This window comes from Haliotis cracherodii, unplaced genomic scaffold (genome assembly GCF_022045235.1).
Source record: "Haliotis cracherodii isolate W230 unplaced genomic scaffold, xgHalCrac1.p SCAF_2, whole genome shotgun sequence".
In the NCBI taxonomy this organism is placed as follows: Eukaryota; Metazoa; Mollusca; class Gastropoda; order Lepetellida; family Haliotidae; genus Haliotis; species Haliotis cracherodii.
Genome location: NW_027266275.1, coordinates 13,446,016 through 13,469,682, shown reverse-complemented (window position 1 = coordinate 13,469,682; position 23,667 = coordinate 13,446,016). Strand labels below are relative to the sequence as shown.

At 42.1% G+C, this 23,667-nt stretch overlaps 2 protein-coding genes across 2 annotated transcripts; both read right to left on the bottom strand.

The window, feature by feature from the left end:
• On the bottom strand, positions 1-2,210 carry LOC139469467 (uncharacterized). The gene has a single exon (XM_071251649.1). The coding sequence runs from the start codon at positions 2,208-2,210 to the stop codon at positions 36-38; it is 2,175 nt and encodes a 724-aa protein (XP_071107750.1). The 3' UTR covers positions 1-35.
• Positions 2,211-11,340: 9,130 nt separating this feature from the next.
• Positions 11,341-14,914, bottom strand: LOC139468712 (E3 ubiquitin-protein ligase Midline-1-like). The gene is made up of 3 exons (XM_071250835.1): positions 14,796-14,914; positions 13,431-13,731; positions 11,341-13,141 (listed from the first exon to the last, which is right to left on the bottom strand). Exons 2-3 carry the CDS (start codon positions 13,729-13,731, stop codon positions 11,490-11,492), a joined length of 1,953 nt encoding a protein of 650 aa, XP_071106936.1. The 5' UTR covers positions 14,796-14,914; the 3' UTR covers positions 11,341-11,489.
• Between the last annotated feature and the right edge of the window lie 8,753 nt (positions 14,915-23,667).

Below are 23,667 nucleotides of genomic sequence, written 5' to 3'. Positions count from 1 at the left end.
TTGAATATAGTCTCTTAAATTGGGAACAGTCATGCTCACGGATCAGCAGGTTGAACCGCTTGACTGTTTATTTCATCCAGTTTTGCTCGTTTCGCGCTTCGAACTTCACGTATCTCCTCATTCCAGTATTTAGGTCTGCGCTTGGTGTATTGTCTCTTGTCTCTTTTGGACTTGGAACTTTCTTCCATGCGTTTGCAGATCTGTAGGGCCTCCACGGTGGGGTCCCACTTGTTAGATTTCCGCTGATGTATTTTCTTGACAACATCGTTGTGCTTCTCAAATGCTTGGCAGCTGAATTTTCTCAATGTACCAAATTTTCGTAGCATAAACGGTACGTGGTACACCATGCAATGAACATAAGGAGTTACGTTCTTTTCAGTGTATCCTGATAAGTGAGGGCCAAGTGACAAGAACGTTTCTACCCAAGTTTGTGATAACTTGAAGACTTCTTCTGCTCTCATAGGCTCAGACGCGGTAATGGTGCTGTAGATATCGTCTAACAGCTTCCACAAGCTTAGGACTTTCTCCTCAGTGTTTGATTGAAGCTTCCCTTTTAATGCTTGTGGAAGTTTAGACAGAAGTTTTCTTTTTTCCAGCCCATTCAAACTTGTCCATTTCAGTTTCTTTGTTTCCTTTTCCTCCCAATAAGAAAATGGCACCCCACAGGATTTGATAGCCTTTACAAGTTCACCCATATGTTTAGGGTTCTCTTTCACTGCTGCACGCTCTTTATCTCGAGTCATTGCATCATTTATCAGGTTCTTCTCCAAGACGTCCGTAATCCGGAGCAGGAGATGCAGCTCATCCAGAATAAAGTCCTCCATCTCTATTTTCAGGAGAGGAGTATGATGGACCCCATACTCGCGTTTTGCAGCATGTTCTGTCACTCGTTGCCAGTTCCTCATCATGTTGTCGCTGTTGAAGTAGTCCAATGGGTGTGTCATGTTGTGCCTGTCATCCCTATGCACTAAGCACCAAGGACAGGAATGATTGCAAGAGACTCCCCCAAGCCCCATCACAGTGAGGATCATCTTCATGTCAGCACAGAACACAATATTAACTGCTATCTCCTTGTCATCAATATGAACTCGCCCTGCTTCAATGACGGAGTTAATTTCTTCGCATAGAGGCTGTAATGAAGTTTTGAGTTTGAAATAATCTTCTCTGCAGTTTAAGATAGCCAGAGTTATGACGTTATCAGCACTGTGATTATCCGTGTACGTTGCGTCTACCAACCGAAAGGCAAATATTACGTAGTTCGATATGCGACTAACATGGGTTCCATCACTGCTTAATTGAACCATGACTTCCTTCAGATTTGGGTTTTCAAGTATTTTTTCCTTCAAACTTTTATCTAGTTCCTGTCTGAAGCTAACCATCGCTCCATTAACTTCTCCTGGCACTCGACTGATGGCGAGACTGGCAGTCATTTCTCGACGGGTATTTATCACGGAATGAGTGCGTGGTAGATTTGGATATAACTGTGTAATTTCATGATAGGCAGCCTCGCTTACACAAAACCTGTCCATGACACCGACGAGAGAGCGGAGGCTATCACACGTAGACCCCGGAGATTTATCACCTTTACTTTCAAAGCTGATTTGGACCTCTTGTCCACAGGACGAAGTACTGATGATGGCTTTGGGAACCAGTTGATACTGGGTGAGAAAAGATAGACTCTTTTTGGATTGTTGCTTGATAAGTGTCCGTCGTCGATGCTGTTGGCGCTTGTTTAAATCGTCATAATTCTCCTGTTTCTTAGGAATACTTACATCAGGTTGACACCTAACTATTTCTAAGGATGCAACCTTATCCCAGTCAAAATAAGACAAAGGCTCATTCGGATCAACATTTTTGTTCACAAATTCATTTGTGAACAAGGCCAAAGAGAACGTTTGAGTTTTAAGAGTGTGCTTGTTGCTATCTTTAGTTTCATATCTTTTGCAAACGTCTAAACATTGACAAAGAAGAGTTTGCTCAATTCTTTCACTCTGCTTTAGCCTTGTCTTTGTGAGCTGTGTATTGAGCAGGTCGATCATGGAGCAAGTTTCATTTATCTCCTTGCTGATTCGGAGGTTGACCATAAAGGGGTAGGACATTTCGAGGGACACTGTTTCTACCTCTCCTCCATTGTTTTTCTTTTTACTGGGGCGTGGTCCTGAGGCTTGACAATTTGGAAATATTATTCCTAGATTTGTACTGTTGGACATCTGTAAGGTATAGGAACCTGCGTTTTAATGAGTCAGCATGTTAAGACAACGTAACTTGCGTGGTGTTTCTGACGTTAGTACTTGCGTCAGTTCGTCTACACGCACAGAATGTTACACTTCCGAATGGCTATCCTAAAACTGCTGAAACTGAAACAGAGAAAGTACCATTGAGACTTTAATATAGCTAGGGTGCTAAGAGACCCTGTGAGAGTCGTGTGAGGTGAGGTTAAATGGGGTTTAACGTGGCGTCCAAGATTATTGCACTTATATAGCGACGTGCAAGCACGTGTGTGTGTGTGATGGGGGAGGATGCTTCAACTAGTCCGGACTGATGCCGAATATATAGCGCCAGCTCACTGAGATACAATGCCGCAGTTTAACACGAATACCCGCATCACATACAGTATACTCCGTGACGACCAGTTCTTGTTTAGCCCCAGACAAGGTAACAAACAAGTACCAACTTTTAACGTCTTTTGGTACGACGCCGCCGGGGACCGAACCCCAGACCAAATGGTTCTGTGCAGCGGGTTGTAGAAAAAACAAAGTGCGATGCTCTTTGACATGATGCCATAGTGAGTGAGTGAGTGAGTGGGTTCGGTTTAATGCCGCTTTTAACATTATTCCAGTTATATCCCGGCGTGTCAGCTTAAAGTGGGAGGAAAGCCCGAAATGATGCAGGTCTCAGACGTTTACCACTTCGGTGAAACCCACGAGCACGGGTATGGTGCTGACAAACCTAGAAACATAATCGGGGCGAACCGGGATTCGAACCCATAATCATAGGTTTCTGGCGTGCCCAATGGACGCAACTCTACACAGCGAATCGCGGCGCCTTCGACGACTGGGCCACCCGTGCCCCCTGATGCTATAGCCTAAGGGGAATAGATAATGATGTGTGAAAACAATCAGGGGTTATGAATATTTCACATAATAAGAAATGACGCCCTCAGATGTTTTAAGAAATCAGCTACACACAAAACACACCACAAGATAAATGTAGTCCTGTTTTATTGTATCATAGATCTGTTGTTCTTTCGACCTTAAGTTAGTGGTCATGGATGGTCTGCTTGCCTAAAACACCACGATGTGGCGACTTGTGACTCTTATCTGTGCAAAGATACGCTGCCTGCCTTACATAGGCACCCAACCCTGCCTCACAAGCCCACAACCAACACTCTACAGTGAGACCCCTTTAATCCGGACCGTGGCTGGTTACAAAAGTTTGGATTAACGAGTGCGTGAGTTTGGTTAAACACAGCTTTCTGCAGTATTTATCAAAGCGTGTCAGATTCATGCAGGTCTCAGACGTTTACCACTTTGGGGAAACACTTTAGTGTTATGAAACCTAAAGCCTAAAACCTAAAACCGAAATCTTGGCTTCAAACCAGCGACCATAGGTTTGTGGCCCGCTCAGCAAAATGTGGCGCCTCGGATCAACAAACGATTCAAGAGCATAGGGTAATATGGTACATGCAATCATATATAGAGTTACTGGTAACAACATCTCTAGTGATGGGTAAAATAAGGCACACTCACGTTTACAGTCCTTTGGGTCATGAGAGCACAGGTGAATTATAAACAGGTTGCTCGAACGCTGTTGTAAATTGATACCAGATTACTTACGCAGTACTTGAAGTATGACGTTTGTTTCCTTATCAACCTATAAACGGGCGCATAAAAATACCATAAAACAGGATGAAATATGTCCATTAACTTTCTATTGCCTTTTAAAATTAATCGGCATATCACTGCATAATCAGGAGTGACACACGTAGCGTGAAACTTTCGAAGCCAATTTTCTAGTTACCTACCGTACACCGACCGTACTGCTCAGTCAAGGGAAGAATTTACACAATGAATGCAGGCGTTGCATGAATTGAATGATTGGAACTATATCAATGAGGATATAAAATGTCACGTGGTATAACTATGTAATCGCAACAATTTATTTAGTTCCAGGAACATGATTGTTCATTTGTACATTTGGCGTTAAACTTTATCACTGGACCGTAGGCGGACAAAATTAATTATTCTCGTTTGATAATAGCATATATATGTATAATTATATATATATGCGGATTGATAAGATAGAGAGGTTGGAAAGATACATATACAATCAAACACCGTATTCATTTTATATTCCCCATCTTCGGTTGTGTCGCACCTCGGATAACTCGTATTTATGTAGGTCCCTCCAACTTACATATATACATCGACAGACGGATAGATTGGCATTGGACAATAACCCATTGCAATGAAACTCACACATTGTCCGACAAATATATGTACATGCACGTGGTCGACATACTGGGTGTATCGGATGTGTCGGTTCACGAGGTCATCTTTGAGGGGCTATGCTGTCCACATACTGGAGGTCGGAGAGATGTCGTTGAACGAGGTCATCTTTGAGGGGCCACGCGGTCGACATTCTGGAGGTATTTGGGTTGGATGTGGAGATCTGGGTGGTGTCAGACCATGAAGTCATCAATGAGGATCCACGTGGTCGACAGACATACTGGAGGTCTGAGAGGGAGGTGTAGGTTAACGAGGTCATCTTTATGGAGCCAAGTGGTCGACATATTGGAGGTCGGGGAGGTGTTGGTTTACGAGGTCATTTTTGGTCTACGTGGTTGACATACTGGAGGTCGCGGAGGTGTCGGTTGAAGAGGTCATCCTTGAGGGGGCACGCGCTCGCGTTATATTGAGGTATTGGAGGTGGAGGTGGTGGCATGGAGGGTGTCCCTGAAGAAGTCATCTATGAGGGCCAGCGTGTTCGACAGACTGGAGGTCGGGCAGGTGTTGGTTGACGAGGTCATCCTTGTAGGGCCACGCGCTCGACATATTGGAGGTATTGGAGGTCGCACGGTTTAAGGGGCCTGTGGTCATGTCGTCGCATCAGGCTGCAACTGAGAATTATGCCACTTTGATACTATCAGTATGTCATTTTTATTAATTAATTAATTATTTCATCAATGGATGTAATCACAGATATCATGTGTGGGAACTGGAATATAAACAACTAACAAACAAAACTAAGATTGTTATTCATTCTACATGACATTGATTCTGATTGGTTTAAAAGAGGTTTCCTTTTGCTACATAAACCCCTTTCAAATATATTAAGCCTTTTCACGCAAAAAAAACGTGCGTATTAATACATCGATAGCTGACATATCGATTGATAAAAAAATGTCTTCCGATCGATCAACCCCATATGAACTGTAAAACTATCTATATTTCCTCTATTACACGCCAGGTTCTTAATGCACGCCAGGTCTCTAATACACGCCGAGTCAAGGGCTCTCGGGAAAATTTATAGACGGCCTCGCGTCTAATAGATGAAATACGGTAGTTTGATATCGATGTTTTAGGCGTCCTAGGCCGCAACCCTGACTGCCACGTTGTTACATTACAAGATTTAACGAAGGCATATCTTTTCCATACAAATAAAATGTTTATGAAACTGTAAGGGGCATTCTATGGCGACCAGAATCGGAACAGTCTATTTCCTCATTGAAACAATCGGTTAGGGAAAAGTTAATCATATTTCCTGGTATTCGTTTGCATTTTCGTTTTACTGATTCGTAGAACTATGTTCAAGTTAATTGTTATACCTAAAATAGACTTCGTGTAATCGGACTCCACTTCCATGTAATATATTCACGTGATAGATAGTAAAGGACAGTACAATGTAGGAAGTAAATATTTGTGCACAATACACTTTTCAGAACATAAATAGAATAGTAAAAAATATTACTAAGTAAACCTGACGCAATATCTTTTCCTAGTACTTCTCTCGGATAGAACGTATTTACATTCCTCCGAATTATGCCAAGATAACCATATGGCACGGTGTCACGGGTGGCCCAGTCGTCTAAGGCGCCGCGATTCGCTGTGCAGAGTTGTGTCCATTGGGCATGCCAGAAACCTATGATTGTGGGTTCGAATCCCGGTTCGCCCTGATTATGTTTCTAGGTTTGTCAGCACCATACCCGTGCTCATGGGTTACACCGAATTGGTAAACGTCTAAGACCTGCATCACTTTGGGCTTTCCTCCCACATTAAGCTGACACGCCGTAATATAACTGGAATATTGTTAAAAACGGCGTTAAACCCAACTCACTCACTCACTCAGTAAACACACTGCATTTGTCATCACACTTCGTACACTTTGATACCTGCAATGCAATACGTGCACTGGTACAAAATTACAGACTGAGACAGTGAGTTGTAACAAGTCCCAAGCACGAGAATCTGATGGCACACAAGTTCAGTAGCGTGTATGGCCACCATGTGCGTTGACAACTGCCACACGACGCCTGAGCATGGACCTTGTGATGTTTGTGAACACATGATTGGGAAGACGACGCCATTGTTGATGCAAAATGGTGCTAAGATCTTGCAAATACTGTGGTTGGTTCTGGAGAGTGCGCAGACTTCTGCCAAGAGCATCCCAGACGTGTTCCATGGGATTGAGGTTGGGAGACCTTGACGGCCAGTCAATGACGTTGACTCCCGCATTCTGAAGGAAATTCCTTGTCACAATTGCTGTGTGGGGTCTGGCAATGACGTGTTGGAAGATCAAACCGGGTGCCATGCGCTGCCATAAAAGGCAGAAGTTCTGGTGCCAGTACCTGGTCGCGGTACCGGTAAGCAGCAGCGTTGAGGTTGCCACGGATGACAAGAAGCCTGGAACGTGCATTGCCACAGAAAGCACCCTACACCATGACACTTCCGCCTCGAAATCTATCAACTTCCTGAACACAACACTGGGCGTAACGTTCATGACGGCGCCTCCACACCCTCGCCCTACCATCAGCAAATCGAAGATTAAATCGGGATTCATCACTGAAGACGACTTGATTCCAATTCCTCTGAGTCCATCGTAAGTGTCGCAGTGCCCACAATTGACGTTGACGTCTGTGTAATTGAGTTAGAATCGGCCCGCATTATGGCCGTCGTGCTTGAAGGTGAGCAGTTCTCAGTTCTCAGTTCTCAGGTTTCGAACAGTTTGCGCACTTATTCTACTCCTAAACAGTTAATTTCTGGTTGATGTAGCCGTCAAAAATCGGTTACGGAGGTGACGTAAGACAATCTGACGATCCTCTGCATGTGACGTCACATGTGGTCGACCTGGCCGAGGGCGATCAGCGGTGGTACCCATTTGCTGTAGACGCGTCTGTAAATCATAAACAGTCCGTCGACTACAACCCATCGTCCTTGCGACTTCAGCTACGGACGTTCCCTTCTGCAACATGCCGATGGCACGTTCACGTTGCACATTTGAAATGCGTGGCATGACAAATAGCTGTAAAGACTTTGTTTTCTTGTGTTTTTCTTTTTTTGTTAATGACTGCTAACAAGTATGTGCGGTATTATGGCCACGTAACCTGTTGCACGTGAAAACCACTTTTGCCACTACAGTGCTGTGCACATGATTTTGATCGATTCACCTGCACAAAAACGGGTGTTATCTGAAGACAATACGTGGCCATTACTGTTTAAATAAACAATAAGTGCCCACAATGATAACTGGTCAAAATGTTAAAATTTTAGGATTGTGAAGTTTTTAATTTGGTTCAGTATATTACTGATGAAACAAACGCAAACCTGCTGACAATACAGTGGATACAACAGGAAAGTCATATATTACGAGACTGGTCTAGCATTGCAGTGTGCGTCATAGGGCCAGACTTATCATATTACCTGACTTTGATAGTATCTCTACATTTTGCCTTGGAGTATGATAGTAATAGAAATTAGACAGGGATTTTTATCTGATTTTGTTCCCTGTTTCTGATTTCTGAGAAGGGCAATGACAATACGTTATCATGTCGATACCTTCCATTTTAATAAAGCGAACGGAATGAAAACTGCTTTCTTCCTCCTATATAGGTTTGCGATACAGGTGTAGCACAAGGTTCGTTTTTGTTGTATAACGCCGCAGAGATAGCACAGCTATGGACAAGACAACCCTGTGATTGACATCATGCAGTTGACGAAGCTCGACATTTGATCAACTAGTCGCCTCTGGCAACAAGCATGGGTTGCTGGACTATGTTCTTATCCGTAATACCAACTTGTCGAGTCGTAAAAGTCAAATTATTAAAATAAACTTTACGATTTGTATGGTAGCTATTGATGATAAAATAGAATATGTTTGTAACACAAACATAAGGGAAAGAAAGTTTCATTAGAACTTGAGTGTGGGTCATGAAACGCGTACTGTATGCAAATGTCTACTTTCACTTTCATTTTCACGTGACTGGAGTTTTGATTTTCTGTAATACTCGACAGTTACTACTCTTCAACATTGCACGTTCTTGTAAACTGTACTCGGCATTCTCGACTCGTTCAAAATAAATAAGCATCTTGTCCACACTTGATTATATTTACTTAGTAAACCTAATCAATAAACCCCGGCTCTTCTTTATTCTGTATGACAAATTGTTTATGATAAGACTGAATACATAATTTACTATGGCGACCAAATATAAAATCCTGAATTGGCACAGACCAGACGCTTTTAAGATCTATACAACTTGTCGTGGACACGTGGCAACTAAAGTTGCATGTTACTCTGTCCAGCATAATAGCGTTTTCAGGTTGATGGGGTGAATGTCTATTTGTGTAACGTTGCACACAGGCGTCGGCGTCTAGAGAGAGTACGTTTACCCCCATACATTACACGTGACCTTTCGGTGTACTAGTGGTAGCTCAATGTTTGGACTACATACATTTGATGATAATGACAATAAATAAGAATAGTGATTTCATGGCATTTGATTGGCTGACCAAGAAAATGTTGTTGTTTTTTCGTATATGTTTCTATAAACAGACAAACAATTAGGCCACGCCCATATGCGGACTGTGTTCTGATTGACTGGGCGATGCTTTGGTTGTATTATTTATATTGCGCTGAACGAGGTGAATGATTAATATAAATAAGCAGTGTTTAAGTTATTTAAGTGAATCACGTGTAATATTGTTCTGCTAATTAATGAGTGAGTGAGTTGGGTTTAACGTCGCTTTGAAAAGTATTCCAGTTACATCACGGCGTGTGAGATTAATGTGGGTGGAAAGTTCGAAATGATGCAGGTCTCAGGCGTTTACCACTTCGGTTAAACTCACGAGCATGGGTATGGTGCTGACGAACCTACAAACATAATCTTGGCGAACGCGGCTGCAATTTTGTGGGCGGTTGGGGTCTAAGGTGCTGATTTTACATCTACAGTATTTTCACTTTGGCGACACCAACTATCATGGGGCATTGTTGAATCAAGATTAAAAAATGCCTAAAGGAAAGTGGAGCACACATTTTAGGCCCCACTCATAAAAGGGCTTCTAAAAGTGCCCTGTTGGGACTTACGTGAGTACTTGTTAATCAACACTATAGCTGGAATCTTTCTGCATACGCAATGAAGTTTCCAAGAAAATGTCGAAAATGCTGTGAGTTTGGAAGAAAATAGGATGCATGAACCTCAAACGTCGTACAACATTACACATGATACATATCAAACTTCATAATGATACTTTGACATGGCTCGTTCATTCGAGCAAATGAAATTGAATGTGAATATGGCCGCCGGTGAGGCCATGTTTGAAATCAGATCGAATTATGGCAGCACTGTTACAGATACGATACCTGAGATCATTAAACGTTCAGATTGATAGGCCGAGTAGTTTCAGAGGAGATGTCGACTAAAGAAAAGAAAGAAGTTTCAGTCAGGCGAGCTACTAATTAAAAAAACCGTATGAAACTTCACTGAATGCATCCTATTGTTTACATGATGTAAGGCAATCAAATGAAGGCTCAACAATGAAGTGTTGTGATTCCATATGGCTTCAGGTCACGGGTGGCTTTTCGCAGCGTACGGGGGTGGGGAGGGGTTTAGGGTCGAACCAGGGTCTTCGGCATGACGATCGCCAGTGAACACTGTGACCACAGTGCCGTACTAGTAACCGAATCAGTAGCAGGCAAACCCGTGGTTGGAGCAACGATGCATGACGATGGAGTGCCATCAAACACCATCAGCCACTAAACAAAGACCCAATTAGCATTTAGTTTGTACACTTAAAAACCGTTGAGTCGAACGTACGCTTTTCCATGCGTATTCCTTCGTTATTCATCATTTTCGGTTGTGTCGAACCTCGGATAACTCGAAGTGTTTACGTGGGTCCCTTCTAATTCGACACAAAGGTGTATTGCTCTATAAGCATAAGATATAGTCGCCAAGAATCATATACACAGGCTCATTTAATTTTTGAACGTCCAATCAGAGATCCCACTTCAATCGAGCAGTGGGCAATTCATCTGCAAGAACTAGTGAAAACCACGTGCCCTGAGTAAACTTGACTTTACCATCGATTACCATGTACCTGAACAACAGGAAAACTTTGGAGAGATCGGTGGTTTATGGAAGAGTAAGACAAGAGTAAGGCTTCCTTTGCAGTCATTCTTATTATTGTTAAAAGCAGGTTCCCAAGACAATGTGCTAAATGTCACACCGGAGGGAAGAAAAAACTTTTAAAATCCATCAAAAATCGGAAAGGTCAATTCATCATATTGTATTATAAGAGAATATCCACGTCATATTGTAAACAGTTTATCCAACATGTCATATTGTAAAGTGAGTGAGTGAGTTAGGTTTAACACCACTGTGAAGAGTGTTTCATTGTGTATCACGGAGTGTCAGTTTGACGTTGGAGGAAAGCTGAAGTGGTGCAGGTCTTGGACGTTTACCACCTTGGTGAAATCCACGAGCACGGATAAAGTGCGGAGCAGAGAAACCAAGAAACATCATCAGTGAAAATCGGGGATTCAAACCCACAATCCCAGGTTTCAGGTGTGTGCCCCATATCTTAAAGGGTTAATTCAGAATTGTAATGAAATATTTCTCACCTACAGCTGTACTGAACATAAAGTAGTTTGTCGGTTCATATCAGGGTCGAATGTGTAAGGCCGAATCCCAAATTGGTGGAATACTTTAAAACATTCTGATATGTCACGATTAACCATTTACGAGTTTGACTTGTCATGCAGATACATAAATAGTACTTATCACATGAAACATCAAACAAAACAACAATGAAACAAGCGTGTTAGGTTATTGATTTATTTGACGGTCGTCCATGAATTGTATCTGATTTCGAAATTCATATTATTTATCATGTGTACATATTTCATCTATAGAGGAGGGGTGTGTATGGGGGGTAATAATGACAGGCGGATGTAAACAACAAGCAGATAGAGAGGTGTCCTTATGCATTCAGTCCCTATGTGTTGATAAATTCCTTGATCTTCCAATCATCAGTCACAAATATGGAGCCATGTTTCTCCGACCAGAGACCTTGTGGAGCGCGCACACCATCCTGTAACGTGAGAACATCTCTGACATACTCCCCCGACTCTGTCAGCTGTATCACCTTGTTGGTGTCCCTGTCTACAAGCAGGATGCCTCCTGTGCCTGTAGTTGAGATACCATAAGGGAAGCTGAGTGCTCTGTCTCCGGTAGGGGCGTATCTCCACACAACATTCCCCTCTGACGTCACACATGTCACAGACCCCTTCCCCCAGTCAGACACGATTATGTTGCCCTTGTTGTTGACACATATGTAGGTAGGGAAGGTAAACAGTGTCTCATTGTTGTGTGTAGTGACTGACCTCAGCACGTGTCCCGCCATGTCCAGGATATCAACACAGTGATATGTACCTGCTGCTGGAGAAGAAGGACTCAGAACAGCGAGACTGAAGTACCCCTTGCGTGTTGTGATGGTTGAGAGCAGCACCAGGTCAGGGGTCACTTCTACTGTTACAATCTGACTGGATACAGGGACAGCAACCACCACCTGGTTCTCCTTCAACTGTGTTGCACCCCATGGAGAGTTAACCAGGGGAAGTCTACTATGACATGGTTGATTGTTTCTAGTGTAGAAAGATTTCACACACTTGTTGGAGTAGTCAGTGACAACACATGTCTGTATACCATTTACAAGCAGGACTGTGACGTCAAGTAGATCAGGTTCCTTCACATCTCCCTCCACCCTGCCGTCAGTCGTGTCAACCATTACCGGAGAAGATTTCAGACAGGTTCCAGTCTGGTATGTGACGTCAATCTTCCCCAGCTGTAGGTCATCTAGGATGTGCTGGACGTTGTAAGTGTCAGGTGTAAACCTGATGTCATCTATTCTCCGTGTGTCTGCTGTGTCTGTGTAGCTGACATCCCCCAACTCTACAGCCCCCGACTCCCAGGCCTGATACGCGTCATACAGGTCCATCTCACAGTCCGATACCAAGGCCTGGTCAATGAACTCACAATGTTGTCTGTACATCTGCATCTCAATCTCTTCAAGCTTTATAGCTGCGCGAACCTGAGAGATATGAGCGTCTGTTTTTGCATCCAATTCATCCAACAGCTTCTTTTCCTTGTGCTTGATGTGTTCGAAGAGTCTGTTTGTAGTTGAGCTGATGTGTTCTTTTACCAACGCTTTATTGACTTTTATTTCACTTACTCTTGATTTTTGTTTTTCTATCTTTTTGCTTTTACCAAAAAGCTTTTTCTTAAGACCATTGACTTTACGAGATAACCCAAGTTTTATCCTCGTCATCTGAGAGCTGATTGTGACGACAGAGTCACATTTCCTGTGGTAGACCACACAGCATGACTGACACAGTGACTTGTTGCAGTCCAGACAGAGATATTCCACTTTCTTATCCTCGTGTTCCTGACACATGACCTTGCGTCTCTTCTTAACCTTGACCTCGCCAGACAGGTCACACAATCCATGGTCACGAGAGCCAGAGCTAATACGGTGTATTTTGGCACATCTACCACAGAGGGCCTCTTCACATTCAGGACACCAGGAGGTCCCCGGAGTTGTCTCCCCTAGTCTGTCACACAAGGAGCAGTTTTTGTTGGTGTCATCAACTGCGAATGAAATCGTCAAGAGCGTATATGTGTCCTTCACATTACATTAGCATGTAATAATATAACAGAATACCTCAAACTATACTACAACAGACACCTTATTAACATGTAACATATCACAAGTAATGTGAAGAAAGGGAAGATTATTCCATTAAACCCATTTCATAATCACCCCAAGCACCCCGAGATCTCAGTTTATATGTCTACAGATTATTTTATTATAACCTCTACAGTCATAATTATTATTTCCACTAGCTTATTGTGTGGATTAACAAAGACGTTGTCGCACCTGCCGTTGTGGTAGCAGATTCCTGTGTGTCAATCAGCCCCTGTATAATGATGCTGGGTTTGATCTGCCCCGCCCACTCCTCCACTGGCCGGCTGGGGTGGGGGACCTTGGTATCTTGTCGACAGAAGGCACAGGGGATCGTCTTGGACTGTACAGCGTCTGGTCTGGTTTGGATGTATCCTGTGACACATTTCCTGCAGAAGGTGTGATCACACCTCAGTGTACAGGGGTCTGTGTACAGTTCCTGGCAGATCACACAGGTGAGGAATTCCATCACTTTCTCAATCTGGGCTGTCGCCATCTGTAAAACATGAAATATCCACACACATGCCATGTGAATAGTCCTTACTAGATTTGTGTCACCATAACTGAAACATGTCTTACAATATGAACAGCTCAAGTTCTGTAAAGGCTCCTACTTGTCTCATAGAGAGAAAAGACAAGGACAACGTTCTGTCTTCTGGTGATGTTAATAAGTAGTTGCTGAATTCCAAGCCCGCTAATGTGACCTGCCTATTGTTACTTGAGGCTGTCTCTTATCTCTCCAGTTGTGTATTCCTCATCTGTCTTTCTTTTGCTACAGTACGACTTTGTGTAATGTGTGCTGACAGCCTCGTACAAATATAATACTAAAATAATGACATCACACAAATGAATTTTGTTTTTAAGGAAAAATGATTTTGGAGGTACTTCCCTCACATAACATATACAGGTCTATAGCGATTTAAACTTACAATCAAGTGTGTTTATATATTCCGGCCGTATGTATGTTCCATATTTAATTTCACAGTGTCAACAATGCTGATGACATGACAACATTTCGTACATGCAACTGTTGTTACTCCCTTTACATTGAGGCTACAGTATATACAAACCAACAGATAGGTGTGACAGCTATTTCCTGGTTGCATTTGATTATTTACGTCTATGGAATAGTTCTAGTCTATTGCTACATACATGTACATGCACGTGTAGGACAACATATACTAGTATACATGACCCCACAACCCACTCTTTAACAAATGTACCACGTTTGTGTAGGGCATATGACATCCTACATATAGTAGTAGCCTACATCATAATAACAATATCTATCCTATTTACAGAAACTGAATTAGGACAAGTATGATTCTGAATCAGTGTTATTTAATTTGCGTTAACAAAGTAAACATAAGTATGTACATGTAGTCACTTCGGGGTCAACTTATTACAATACAGACGTCTCCAGAAATTGTTCCTCAGCAGTGTATTTCTACTTTCGGTTTCTCTTCAACCGAAGACATGGAGTCTCTCCGTGTGGACTGACAACAATCACGAATCAAGACAAACACAAGTACACTGTTGAATACACGACGGAATACATACCTTAAACTCACAGGGGATGTTTTCAATACTACTTCAACTGCTGACTGATTCTCCGTCTTGAAATTTCATGCTACCAGTTTGGCAAAGCTTTCCGCGAAACTTCCCCGTATTGACACACACCGCCCTCATACATCCAAGGGAGGTAACTGCGGGCGAAACCTCAACTGACACAGTTAGGCTAGCGATACTGAAGAGAATATTCGTTCTAGCATCGAATCACTAAATATGCCGTCATACTTTTACAGCAATATTCTCAACTGTAATGAATATATTATTGAGTAAGTGAGATAATTTGAACACGAAACAAAACAATGTGACTTTCAAAGATATATTTGAAATAATTCTGACAAGTAAGAGTTGTCATTAATTTGTATTAACATTTAGGTGATAAATATTTCGTTTTGTAAGATTTGCGTGATGTTATGCTGAATGGATGTACGGAAAATTCATGAAAAATTGCCGTACGGTGCTCCAATGATGATGGTTCATTTTGTGAAAGGGGTGGTCACATGTTCAAGCCTATTTCTCAGAAAATAAACAAACAACAGGAAATATCACAAATTCAATTCTTTATCACAGTTCCTCATCTTACTTGTAATTTGTATTTTTGCGTATCTATAAAATACAATAATCAAAATTAAAAAAGACGTACATAATGTTTTGCCCCTATACAAGATAGTGTCAACTCGCCTGAAACTGAGGTGGTGGTGACAAGAGACGTCAAACATGTTCGAGATTTTAGACATGCAGCTAAGCTGGGATGGAAAAAGTAGTTTACTGTTACAGTGGAATTACATATGTGAAAGAAATCATAGGAATTAGCAGAAGAATTTACCTGGAAGTTATTCACGGGAGCAGTGGACAGTGGCAGGATATTTGTATCTTGGACAGGTACCAAATTACGTTCGTTTGCCAGCACTGCTGCTGTCCCTGAAGAATATTCGAATAATGTAGTTTTGAGCCGAGCTCGAGTCAATGGAATACGACTTCAACAATTCATCGGGTTTGTGGCCGGTAATTTTGCAAATCTAGCGATTTTCAATACCTGCGTTTGACAGCAAAGTGACGGCAGTTGCCCGAAGACAATGGTTTGTATACACTTTGAGACGAGCGTTGGTAGACATTTTTATCATGTTGCCAATGACATTTACACCAACTGGCCTCGTGGTGTACCATTCGGTGTCGTCGACGTGGACTCGTCTCTTGGGAGCCTGGTTAGAAGCACCATTGTTGGGATTGAGGAGAGACATGTAATTCTTTAATGAAAGTACAGGACAGAATTGGTCAGATGTTGCTTAAAGGCGTTAGTTGGGCCCATTTGATTTTTATTGACTTCAGTGTGTGTCATTTCAATCAACTTGAACCCCTGTTCATCAGTGTATACACGAAAGGAAGATGCAGATAATTCCCTTTGGTTTTCTTTACCACGACGAGCGAAACCGAGTGTAAGGTCGATCCACAGTTTACGAAGCAAGCCGGGGGTAGTTTCCGTATCCATAATTTTACGAATTCTGGGGGGTTGTGTTGTCTGGTCAAGGCCTTCGCGCTTAAGTTTTATTTTATTATGGACAGAAAAATATTGTTTGCAGTGTGAAATTCCCGGTCTTGGATAATGTTTATGCTTCGCTCAAATGGCGGTCCCCTGATGTGCCTGTGTATGGCAGCACGCAACCCAACCAAACTCGATTTTGAGTAAAGATCTCCCTCAGCATTTCTGACTTCGGCATAAAAGAACCTCAGTTTCTCGTTCAGTTGAGAAGCAGGTAGCTCTTCGAACTTGGGTTCAAAACCTCGGAAACCAAGCGATTCTGGAAGTGAAAAGATTGCCTTGTTCAGGGTACAAATGTGACTGTAAGTGGGAGTAATTTGTTATTATTACAGCGTTGTGTTTAAATGAAATTTCTGTACATCCATTTAGCATAACATATCTCAAATCTTACAAAACGAAATATTAGATTTACGTTAAGATTTTGGTCAATCTCGTTATATTATTGCCAAGTTTTGCGATGACACATTGGTCACGCTTTACATTGCTATCATGGCAATGGTGTAAGGGAGGTAACTCTCGCTGATGTTGATCGAATCTGCTTAGGAATTTTACGTATGTGTTTATGTCTTCTTTTATGTTTCAATGGCTTATGTCGAAATATTTTAACTCCCCAGGAGGTATTACACCCTGTAGATTTGGAGAGGTTCCCATCCACGATGTCCTGTATTGCTTTTGCATCAAGGGACGCGAAGCGGTCACTGGACGCTTGAACTATGAACTAAGGAAACGCTGGCTCCATTTCCTAGTTCAGAACGGTTTTCAGCTTCAACAGCTGTTGGGAGTAATAATAATAACAAAATTATGTGGGTGTATGAAAGTCATTACTATTATAGAGTTGCAATAAATGTTTTTTACTCTGTTATAAATTGATTTTGTATTGTTTTCCCCTTTGGCCAAGCCCAAGAAAATTACATCAATCATGATTATGATTGTGTAATTAATGGAAAAAGGTGAATTATGTTTGATTGGCTAACTATGCAAATTGCCTTTTTCGTTTATGTTTCCATAAACAGACAAACAATTAGGCCATGCTAATTAGCGGACTACTGTGGCCTTATTGGCTGATATAGGGTGTGCTAGGCTATACTTTTATGATCTGTGAAGTTATTTTTGTTGACTGTTTTATTTCCAAGAATTGTCTTCGTGGTTTATTTTCATTTTGCATCGCCCTAAACGCAAAAAATATTGAAGTCGATTATTAAGTACATTGTAATTTTAGTTACGTAATTTGAAAACGTAAGTTAACAAAGTGTCTATGATTCTCGTACCTATATGAAGGTATATAATCAATGTCATCTCATTAAGGGACACCATAGTATTTTTCTGCTAATTAATATGAGTGTGTGAGCCTGGTTTAACGCCACTTTGAAAAGTATTCCAGTTACATCACGGCGTGTCATTAATGTGGGAGGACAGATCGAAGTGATGTGGGTTGTTTACCATTTTGCTGAAACCCACGAGCAGGGTATGGTGTTGACAAACCTAGAAACATAATCGGGGATTCGAACCCACAATCACAGGTTTCAGGCGTGCCTAAGGGACACAACTCTGCACAGCGAAATGCGACGCCTTAGACGTGGCTCCACTATTATTATAAACTTTATAAGTTTCCAATTCATGAATCACTTGCTACATCTGCTACATGTATTTGTACACTATCCTGTAGTATCTTCCGAGAATCCACAATGGGAGTAATCATGGTTTGAAGCATCAGCATTGATTCTTATAAGAAATACTTACTGAACATACAGCGAAGCTAGAAAAAAACCGACTCACTGCAAGATAGAGAACACTATGGTAGTCAACTCACTGACAGGATAGAGAACTAAGTGGTAGTCAACTCACTGACAGGATAAAGAACACAATGGTAGTCACATCACTGACAGGACAGAGAACACAATGGTAGTCACATCACTGATAGGACAGAGAACACAATGGTAGTCACATCACTGACAGGATAGAGAACACAATGGTAGTCACATCACTGATAGGACAGAGTTCACAATGGTAGTCACATCACTGATAGGATAGAGAACACAATGGTAGTCACATCACTGATAGGATAAAGAACACAATGGTAGTCACATCACTGATAGGACAGAGAACACAAAGGTAGTCAATACACTGATAGGATAGAGAACAAAATGGTAGTCACATCACGGATAGGACAGAGAACACAATGGTAGTCACATCACTGACAGGACAGAGAACACAATGGTAGTCACATCACTGATAGGACAGAGAACACAATGGTAGTCACATCACTGACAAGATAGAGAACACAATGGTAGTCACATCACTGATAGGACAGAGAACACAATGGTAGTCACATCACTGATAGGACAGAGAACACAATGGTAGTCACATCACTGATAGGATAGAGAACACAATGGTAGTCACATCACTGACAGGACAGAGAACACAATGGTAGTCACATCACTGATAGGACAGAGAACACAATGGTAGTCACATCACTGACAGGATAGAGAACACAATGGTAGTCACATCACTGATAGGACAGAGAACACAATGGTAGTCACATCACTGATAGGATAGAGAACACAATGGTAGTCAATACACTGATAGGATAGAGAACACAATGGTAGTCACATCACTGATAGGACAGAGAACACAATGGTAGTCACATCACTGATAGGATAGAGAACACAATGGTAGTCACATCACTGATAGGACAGAGAACACAATGGTAGTCAATACACTGATAGGATAGAGAACACAGTGGTAGACAAGTCACTGATAGGATAGAGAACAAAATGGTAGTCACATCACGGATAGGACAGAGAACACAAAGGTAGTCACATCACTGATAGGACAGAGAACACAATGGTAGTCACATCACCGATAGGACAGAGAACACAATGGTAGTCACATCACTGATAGGACAGAGAACACAATGGTAGTCACATCACTGACAGGATAGAGAACACAATGGTAGTCACATCACTGATAGGACAGAGAACACAATGGTAGTCACATCACTGATAGGATAGAGAACACAATGGTAGTCAATACACTGATAGGATAGAGAACACAATGGTAGTCACATCACTGATAGGACAGAGAACACAATGGTAGTCAATACACTGATAGGATAGAGAACACAGTGGTAGTCACATCACTGATAGGATAGAGAACACAAAGGTAGTCACATCACTGATAGGATAGAGAACACAATGGTAGTCACATCACTGATAGGACAGAGAACACAATGGTAGTCACATCACTGATAGGACAGAGAACACAAAGGTAGTCACATCACGGATAGGACAGAGAACACAAAGGTAGTCACATCACTGATAGGATAGAGAACACAGTGGTAGTCACATCACTGATAGGACAGAGAACACAATGGTAGTCACATCACTGATAGGACAGAGAACACAATGGTAGTCAATACACTGATAGGATAGAGAACACAATGGTAGTCAATACACTGATAGGATAGAGAACACAATGGTAGTCACATCACTGATAGGACAGAGAACACAATGGTAGTCAATACACTGATAGGATAAAGAACACAATGGTAGTCAATACACTGACAGGATAGAGAACACAATGGTAGTCACATCACTGATAGGACAGAGAACACAATGGTAGTCACATCACTGACGGGATAGAGAACACAGTGGTAGACAAGTCACTGATAGGATAGAGAACACAATGGTAGTCACATCACTGATAGGACAGAGAACACAATGGTAGTCACATCACTGATAGGACAGAGAACACAAAGGTAGTCAGATCACTGATAGGATAGAGAACAAAATGGTAGTCACATCACGGATAGGACAGAGAACACAAAGGTAGTCACATCACTGATAGGATAGAGAACACAATGGTAGTCACATCACTGATAGGATAGAGAACACAATGGTAGTCACATCACTGATAGGATAGAGAACACAATGGTAGTCACATCACTGATAGGACAGAGAACACAAAGGTAGTCACATCACTGATAGGATAGAGAACAAAATGGTAGTTACATCACGGATAGGACAGAGAACACAAAGGTAGTCACATCACTGATAGGATAGAGAACACAATGGTAGTCACATCACTGATAGGACAGAGAACACAATGGTAGTCACATCACTGATAGGACAGAGAACACAATGGTAGTCACATCACTGATAGGATAGAGAACACAATGGTAGTCAATACACTGATAGGATAGAGAACACAATGGTAGTCACATCACTGATAGGACAGAGAACACAATGGTAGTCAATACACTGATAGGATAGAGAACACAATGGTAGTCAATACACTGACAGGATAGAGAACACAATGGTAGTCACATCACTGATAGGACAGAGAACACAATGGTAGTCACATCACTGATAGGACAGAGAACACAATGGTAGTCAATACACTGATAGGATAGAGAACACAATGGTAGTCACATCACTGATAGGACAGAGAACACAATGGTAGTCACATCACTGATAGGATAGAGAACACAATGGTAGTCACATCACTGATAGGACAGAGAACACAATGGTAGTCAATACACTGATAGGATAGAGAACACAGTGGTAGACAAGTCACTGATAGGATAGAGAAGACAGTGGTAGTCATATCAGTGATAGGAAAGAGAACACAATCGTTGTCAACACCCTGACGGAGGGCTACTAGTGCTGACCGAGAGGAAGCTCCTTGGGTATCTGATAGTTATAAGTATCAGTGTGTGTCTCATAGTTATCAATATCGGTATATATCGCATAGTTATCAGTATCGATATGTCTCTGATTGTCCTCAATATTATTTGTTTGTTCGTTTGTTTGGTTGCTGTTCAATGCCGCACTCAGAAATATTCCAGCATTATGACGTGGTCTGGAAATAATTGAGTCTCGACGAGACAATCCAGCGATTGACATCATGGACATGAAATCCACGCAATTTGGGATACGGTGACATGTATCAACCAAGTCAGCGGGCCTGAACCCCCTGTTGACGTCAGTCGCCTCTTCGACAAGCATGGGTTGCTGAAGACATATTAACGTGTAACCTCTTTCGGAGACCCCCAGCAAGCCATGCTTGTATGTGGCTGCTAAATGGATCGGGTGGTGAAGTGCGGTGACTCGGTCAATTGCTTTAATCGCTGGCGCTCAAAACATACATCACCGGTTTGCCTGGTCCAGATGTCATATAATTGGAATGTTAACCGTACTTGGATCCGCTATCTGTGTTTGCGTCTTTCGCTAACGTGCTAAATGCTTTCGATCTGACTAACCTTTTGTTTAGGTATAAAATACTGCTGCAAACAGCATTAAACTACTAACATATAGTCGAGGATGATCTTTACTGTTCCTTGCCCCATCAGAAAGTGATATGAAACACAGAATTTGCCATTTGTCCGAGAACGTTTTGGACCATGTCGTATCATTATCAAAGTAAATGATGTTTTGAATATACATGGATGTAATGTACACCGCAATTACCCATCATGTGTAGATCTACATCAACGCACCATCACATTATGAAAAGATCAAGCATTTAGAAAACATAACAGGTGGAATAAGAGCGTAATCACTGAACTACGAGGAAACACGGCTGATCTGTCCGAGGAGGAATGGTAAGGAATGGTGTAAGACGCGAGCCACTGGCTAGACCTGCAGCATTCACCCATGAGCGACAGATGCTCCGTGATTCCGACTTTCGAGATGGTTAATCTAATTACTCATTCACATTTTAAGAAAGGAAATACAGCCACAAGGCTTTGTACATTTGTAGTTCACCTGACTTTACTTTGATACACATATCTGTGGTGAGGTAGCGATACAGTGCTGCAAAACATTCTGGAGAAAACAACATTCTTGCATTATCTATGAGTGCAAATAGTGACGCCTAGAGCAAACACGGATCTTCTTAGGGACCTACCGTTTGATATCTTGGGGAAGAGGCTTCCAGAAAATTCTTGAAAAAAATAATAATGATTCAGACTTTTTTGAACGAAATATTAAGGCTCATACTTAGAATATAAAACAATATCTGGTTTTGCAGCTGCAGTTAAAAACATATCTAGTCTCCAAACAAAATCCCCAATGCACGCAGATATTTGGATGAAACACGGTTGACACCAACTGTTATGATGTAATGGTTGATTCAGGGTTAAAATTCATGATCCCTCAAAACATGGCACACATATACCCACACGCAAAAGAAACGCAAGTCAAGTATGCAGTATACATATTATTTTTTTCAACAGTAAAGACAAGAAATACTAATAGGGCAAGATTGACAAAAATTTGACTGAAGACAGTTTAATGGATTAAAAGGCAGATGACATAATTGTTTTTCAAATGTTAAGGGCTTTTCGGGTCAATACCCAAAATGTCAGTAAATACCTGGTGTGACCATCATTAGCATTGATCACTGCCACACATCTCCTGTACATTGAGTGGATCAGACGATTTGTGAAGGCCCTAGGGATCCTCCTGCACACATCCAGAGCAGCTGTGCGTAGATCATCGGCAGTTGTAGGGTCTGGGCGCACATTGTGCAGACGCCTTTGAACCTCATCCCACAAGAGTTCAATGGGGTTCAGATCAGGGCTGAGGGCTGGCCACGGTAGAACACGGATATTGTGTTGTTGCAGACAGGCCATGATAGCTCTGGCAACAAAGGGACGAGTGTTGTCCTGCTGGAAAATGTGTTGTTGATGTTGTGCAAAAAATGGAACAACCGTGGGTCTGATCACTTGGTCGATATACCGCTGAGCAGTGACGCCATGTTCCCGACCTAGACCAACATTCAGAAAGCACATGGGTCCACGTCTCGCATTAAGTCCAATCCCTGCCCATATCATGACGCTAGGTCCACCTTATGGATCTCTCTCCACAACGTTTCTGTCAGCGAAACGATCACCTCGACGCCGCCAAATTCTGACTCTTCCGTCTGCATGGGAGACACAAAAGCGACTTTCATCAGAGAAGATGACACGCCTCCACTCACAATGACGCCAACTGCGATGACCCTGTGACCACTGAAGTCGTGTTTGTCGATGCCATGGCTGAGGAACAGGACGACGTGCTGGTCGGCGACATCTGAGTTTGTTGGAACGTCGACGTCGGATCATAGTGTCCCGGCTAATGTGTCGATTACTTGTTCTTATGGTCTGTCGAGCACTTTCACTTGCAGTTAGGAGCGGATGTCGCTGGTGTTGACGGGTAATCTGCCGATCTTGTCGAGGCGTGGTGACCCTAAGACGACCGCTCCAAGGAAGGTCATCTGTGGTCTGTGTAGCATTGTATCGATGCAGGAGACGGTAAATTGTGGTTATGTTAACGTTGAAAT

Excerpts from the sequence above, each read along its gene's own strand:
- LOC139469467 (XM_071251649.1), bottom strand. The coding sequence starts at position 2,210 with ATGTCCAACAGTACAAATCTAGGAATAATATTTCCAAATTGTCAAGCC.
- LOC139468712 (XM_071250835.1), bottom strand. The coding sequence starts at position 13,731 with ATGGCGACAGCCCAGATTGAGAAAGTGATGGAATTCCTCACCTGTGTG. Across the intron at positions 13,142-13,430 it reads ATCTGCTACCACAACGGCAG|TTGATGACACCAACAAAAAC; the intron begins GTGCGACAACGT and ends TTTCATTCGCAG.